The 6,000-nt window shown below is 48.4% G+C and overlaps 1 protein-coding gene across 3 annotated transcripts in view; it reads right to left on the reverse strand.

Annotated features, from left to right (window-relative positions):
- Positions 1–5,994, reverse strand: part of LOC109966938 (dedicator of cytokinesis protein 3-like) — an 88,749-nt gene extending 82,755 nt beyond the window's left edge. For 2 of the 3 annotated variants that reach the window (XR_002275852.1, XM_020612195.1), the window contains exon 1: positions 5,294–5,994. Coding sequence is in view for 2 of the 3 variants with exons in the window: in XM_020612195.1 (XP_020467851.1) it covers positions 5,294–5,330 (37 nt within the window). In the remaining variant the exon portion in view is untranslated. The remainder of the gene's footprint in view (positions 1–5,293) is intronic. The other variant, XM_020612196.1, reaches the window with a different exon arrangement.
- Positions 5,995–6,000: the final 6 nt, after the last annotated feature.

Raw genomic sequence — 6,000 nt, forward strand, 5'->3', positions numbered from 1 at the left:
AACTGACTTTGTGCACGTTCATACCATTTGACACAACTTCAGACAAAAGCTGGTGGAGAAATCTGAGAGTGGCCAGGGTGACTGTCTGAGTCTGTACGTTACCAGACGCTGAGCTGCAAACTGAGCACAGCTGAAACCTCTGTGGATGTTTTCTCCCTGTGCTGATGTGTGACAACGTGAACTCAATAAAATGAACCTCTCCTTGTTTTGGCTGTGCAGATCCTCTTTGTTGAACCAAGTGAAAACTGTACTAGATAAAGCTTTCATATTACAGTCTGTTTTGTTTGCGTGCGTTCTGGGCACGTGCTCAAAATGCAGCTCCTGGTGAAACTACATGGACAATAATACATGAACCAGTTCAGTCATGCACAGCTTGTAAACATCTCCTCTGAGAATAGTTTTTATTTTCCAGAAGCTGTGAGATTAAAGCTACAAATCTGGGTCAGTAAAGCCTCTCGCAGGAAGAGAAGGTACTGCATGACTCAAAGCCACGCAGCTCATCTTGGCCGAGCATATAAACAACATGCCAACGTGCACATGTCCACATAACGAGCTCATTTGAACTATACCAACTCCTGATACGTCCGTAAATATATTTCAAATGAGAGCCGTGTCTTTGCAGTCTAGGGTGTCCCCTGGTCACCAGTGCTGTTCAGCCCCCCGTGACACCGTAACAGGATATGTGGTTTAGAAAACGGACCGGTCAATTTGATCAGAGGGCGCCGAGCAGAACAGATGAACAGAGAGACTCCCTGCCCTGGTGCTGGCTAAAACAGTCTAACAGCTGTAATGTCGTTATAATGGCTAAATTACAGCACCGAGCCAGAACAATCATGTTTGAACGGCTTCTATGAAATGTGCTGAGGCTCTCCACAGGGCACGCAGGGGGGGGGGGGGAAGGAGGATTACCTGTTTCCCACATCACCAAGGAACATGAGAGAAAAAAGACAGAATTAGCAAAGACGTCCATGTGATGTGAGCTTGTTAACTCTTAGCTTTCAGGTGTGATTCGAAGGCCAAGCTACCACCTGTAGGGGTGGGGGCAAAACAATCAACCTGATAGGCTGTCAGCTTCAATACGCCATGAGGATGCTTCAGCATGTAGGACAATTCTTCTCTCCTTAATCACCTGCCAGCAGGACAGCAGGACAGAGTGCAACTCCTCAGAGACGTCGCCGCTCTGAGTAAAGCTTCAGGCTGAAACACTGAAGCAAGTCTCTGCTGTCTTTGAGGAAAAAGACATATCATTACACTGTACATGTGGGCCAGGTCCCTTTTTAAGATGGAACTGCATCACTGGCTCAAAGCAGCAGCGTTTCCTGTAGGAATTCAACAACTGATTTATACTGAACAAATCCAACATTTCCCAGTGGTGTCTATCAATGTTCTTCTAAAGCATCAAATCTTGCTGGAGTATGTGAGGACTTTACTTAAGAGCTGCTGAATTCTTGCTTCTGAAAGCAGAAGTGTTTTGGGTTTTTTCCAGGAATTTGTCAAAAGGTTACAGTTAAAAATCACACAGGAGAAACAAATGGAGCAGAGGACAGGTCATTAGAGTGTGTTTAAACATGCGCCGCAGGACGCAGCTTCATTTGGGAGGAGCCGAGATCAAGAAGAAAACCAGAGCTGCAACGACACAACAGTGACAGGTGAGTGAAAATGAAAAGCTGGTGCAGGATAAACAAGAAAAAATATGACGCCAACAATAAGGACAAAGAAAAGCAAAGGTGCAGCGCTCGCCCTGAAGGGGACAGCCTGCACACATCTGTCACTTCAGTGCCCTAGTTTTATCGCTGTACGGCTGCCGGTGCCATTCATGGGTTGGAGCTGCCACTGACGTAACCTGACTAGCACATACATGTGTGGGATGGCCCACTGATGCCGTCTCCACCAACAGGAACGTGTTCAGTCCCACCGAGTTTGTTTCAATATCTCAAAAATGTCTGAATTGCTCTAAGTCACATCCATCCATCTATTTACTGCTGCTCATCTGAGGTCAGCAGGTTCCAGACCTCCCTCTCCCCAGCAGCATTTTTCAGATGAGGTGTTTCCAGGCTAGATGACAAACTCTCCTCAGTGTATGCTGGGTTTACCCCAGGGCCTCCCCCCAGTTGGACACACCCACAGGGCGTCCAATGGAAGGCACCCAGGAAGCATCCTGATCAGATGCCTTGAAAACCTCAGCTGGCTCCTGCCGGCGCCATGGAGCAGCGGCTCTGCTCCGATCCCCCCCGGACTACTAATTACATTTGGTCGACGTGGAGGCCAGGGAACAGGGGCCGTTTCAGTCTGCTTGTAGTTCTGAATGTTACACGGTGATGTCTGAACTTGCATTACATATTTAAATGAAAACCAATGAGTGTGGGTGTGGCTCAGCAGATGCATTTCATAAATAACGTGTCTGCAATGTGTGTCCGTTTGTCCCGTACCTGTCTGTATGTCTGTGCATGCGCTGTGCTATCTGCGAGTGTGAGAACTGAGTGCTGTGCTGTGCAGCCCTGGGGGAGGCGAAGCTGCATTCAGGAGCCTCTATGAGCACCACAAAGCTGCATTCATCCAACTGAATAGCTGTTTTCCACAACCAGGCACTAGTCATCCCAGCTCCATTGGAGCGCCTCTATGAGTTACCATTCTCCCTGCCTTGGTATGCAAAGCCTCATCCAGCAAAAACACAAATGGCCGGACTAACAAAAGGCACAAAACACACTTACATAAAACCGCTGAAGGGATACGTGACTCTCCAGATTCCAAAGACGGCGTTTCTGAGGAGTTCTGGACCTGAATTCTCCTTTTTTTAAATGGGAGATTAAAGATTTCCTGTTTTTGTTTATCTGTTGTGTGCGCCTGCTCAGTCGGTGCTGGGCTTCGATATGCCCAGGACCATTTACTGTCACTGTGAAGACAAAGTACAGAGCAGTGGGATGAATGTCGACAAAGGCCCAGGGCTGTTACAGACGGATGTTTGTCACTGAGGGTTTTAACAGCTTGGCAGATTCAAATCTCACACACTATATGGTTATAAAAACAAAATGAAGGGTGAGGGACTGCAGCTCAGAGACAGTGGTCAGCAGCACCGTCGTCCAGACCTACAGATACCTGGGTCTTCAACAGGACAACAAACAGATGCACTGTTCAGGACGGGACAGAGCCGGCTGTACTTCCTGAGGAGGCTGGGGTCCTTCAACATCAGCAAGAAGCTGCTACAGATGTTCTACCAGTCCGTCATGGCCAGCGTCCTTTGCTATGCTGTAGTGTGCTGAGGAGGCAGCATAAAGAAGAGAGACGCCTCACGGCTGGACAAGCTGGTGAGGACACCTGGCTCTGTAGCGGGTACGGAGCTGGACTCCCTCACATCCGTAGTCAGTCAGCTGTCCATCATGGACAGTGTCCATCACCCTGTGCACAGCGCCATCACCAGGGAGAGGAGCTCATCCAGCAGCAGGCTGCTGTTTCTCTCCTGCTCCACAGACACACTGCTGAAGTCGTTTGTCCCTCGGTCCATACGACTCGTCACCATCTTCTGGTGAGGAGGACATGTGGACATGTGATGTCACTACTCAGCTCATAATGTTATGATCCAACTTCACTATGACACTATACCACTGCATGGCACACTGTTTACCCTTTTTACCTTCACACATATTGGCATCGTGCACAGGTACCCCGTGCACACTTACTTATTTCTCATATGTTTTTAAATACTTTGTATTTTACTCTTACACTTTTATACCTGTCTTTACTTTGGGTACTGTTGGTATTTGACTCAGGATCTACAAAGTACCTCTTTATCTAAAACACAGCTCAGAGCAAATCAAGAAGTCACAACTGGACTTTGATGAAGGCATCAAGCAGCCTCTCATTTAAATTCAGGTAATGTTTCCTTCCAATTAACAGAGCGCCTCAGTCATGATTCTGCATATTGACTTCCTGTCAGGAGAGTCCCCGCGCATGTCGCCGGGGAGTTGATCTGTCACTGGGAGAGGGCCGGGCAGCCGTCAGTCGATGGCACCGACTATCAACGGGGACGCTGGGCACCTTGTTTAAAGTCCTTATGCTAATTTAGTTTCACTGGACAAGTCAGGGTTGTTTTCACACCAGACCTCAACTCCACAGGTCTCATTAATCAAAAACTGGCTGTTTGCAAAGGTTCGTTAAAAAGTCTCAATCTCCAGGGGATGCTCCAGTCGGGCTCCACGAATGGGATGTGAGCAGTCTATACCCACAAAAATCAGTTTCACCCATGAAGCTGCCGGAGACCCGACGTCGTGTCACCAAATGATCCCAGTGAGTTTTACACAGGCTCATATATTGACTTTAAATTTAGGAAGAGGAGAGTAATGGCATCAACCTGGGAATCAGTATCAGCAGACAGCAGTGTGCACAAGAAGGGCAGCTCTGAAGCTTCAAAACCAAAACACACATAGAGAGAAAACGTGCGGCAGCTGCAACAAACTGGCATTTGAGGAAATGTGCCAACTCAGCAGAGGGCCAACAGGTAAACACACTACAAACAAGAGGATAGAAAAGTGCATGAAGCAGAGATGATGCTACAAGAAGTGTCTGTCTCCAAGGACTCAGTGCAGTAATGCAGGAATAGATACAAGGTGGTGGTGGTGGGGGTATCATCGACTAATGGGCCCTGAGCCACAGCCTCATCTAAAAACATTCACTCTCATTATAATGTCATATAGTACAGGCTGGTATATCACTGCTGCTCTGTACTGTCCACACACACACACACACACACACACACACACACACTGCTCCTTCCCATCATCACATTTCACTTTGCCCACTCTCATACACTTTGCATATCTTTTACATTATACATCCACTGTGTATTTAAAGAGAAACGTCCTTCCACCTCTTACATTACCAACACTATGTACCAGTGTAAAGCTCTGCTGAGACATGACAGGTGTCCACCACTATAAACACAGTCAAACCATACAACATAAACTACTATGAGGTCAGTGACAAGCCTGAAGCGCCAGACACGTCTCAAAGGGAAACGGATTGATCTGATGGGATGTTGCACAAACTGCCACAGAGCTGCACAGACCCACCGGCACCGCAGGGTTTCTGGCCACATCACCATCCACCACAGAAGCAGCTGAGTCAATCTGACGTTCACTATTTAGATAAGATACTGTAATAAACTAGAAAAATCAACTGTGGCTACTGAAGCGCAGCTCGACATCCTCTCCCCGGGTTCAGTGCCACATCAGCTGTCCTTCTGCACACAGGACATCCAGCACATGAGCAAATGAACAAACACCACTGAGGTACTCACCCACTCCTATCTTCTCGTCCTCCGTCGGTGTCCACATCGTGTCCGCTGTACAAAGAGCAAAATCCCCAGGAAAGTGTGATCACCCGGTGCGTCGCCTCATGGAGAGCCTGGAGGTATCACCGGAGAGGGAAAGTTACTTCAGCTGCTCAGGGTGAGAGAAGGGGAAACAACTCTTCGGGAGTCGCAGCAGAACAGAACAAGTTGTTTTTAAGGAGGAGCACAACATATGTTGTTTCGTGTCCCGTCTGGTTGACGCATGGCGCATGTGTTTGTCCGTCTGTGCCGTAGCCGCTGCGCAGCGCGGAGACTAACGGCCGCTGACACCCTCATGCAGAACCGCTAAAGATGAAATACAGGCGTCACAGAGAAACGGACATCTGTCCTCTATAGGCGTGGGTATTACGAAATACCATGAGGTCGGGAGTAGAGGCTGGGGGCTGTGGCCCAGACGTCGCAGAGCGACGGGGGGCTCTGGATATTTACAATACAGCGAACCTACAGTTCCTGCACTGTACGTACCAAACGCCCCGGGGGGATGATCAGATCCCGTTTCGGTCCAACAGCCCAGCCTCTCTTGCCTTGCAGTCTCCTTGTCAGTGCAGCATCCTCCAGCCTCCCTCGCTACACTGGGGTCTCCTTCATATGTACACAAACACTTCTCAGCCGCTGCAGCTGACAAAGTTGTTGTGAGCAAATAGAGAAAAAAT

The sequence above is a fragment of the Monopterus albus genome, unplaced genomic scaffold (genome assembly GCF_001952655.1).
Source record: "Monopterus albus unplaced genomic scaffold, M_albus_1.0 scaffold121.1, whole genome shotgun sequence".
NCBI classification, from domain to species: Eukaryota; Metazoa; Chordata; class Actinopteri; order Synbranchiformes; family Synbranchidae; genus Monopterus; species Monopterus albus.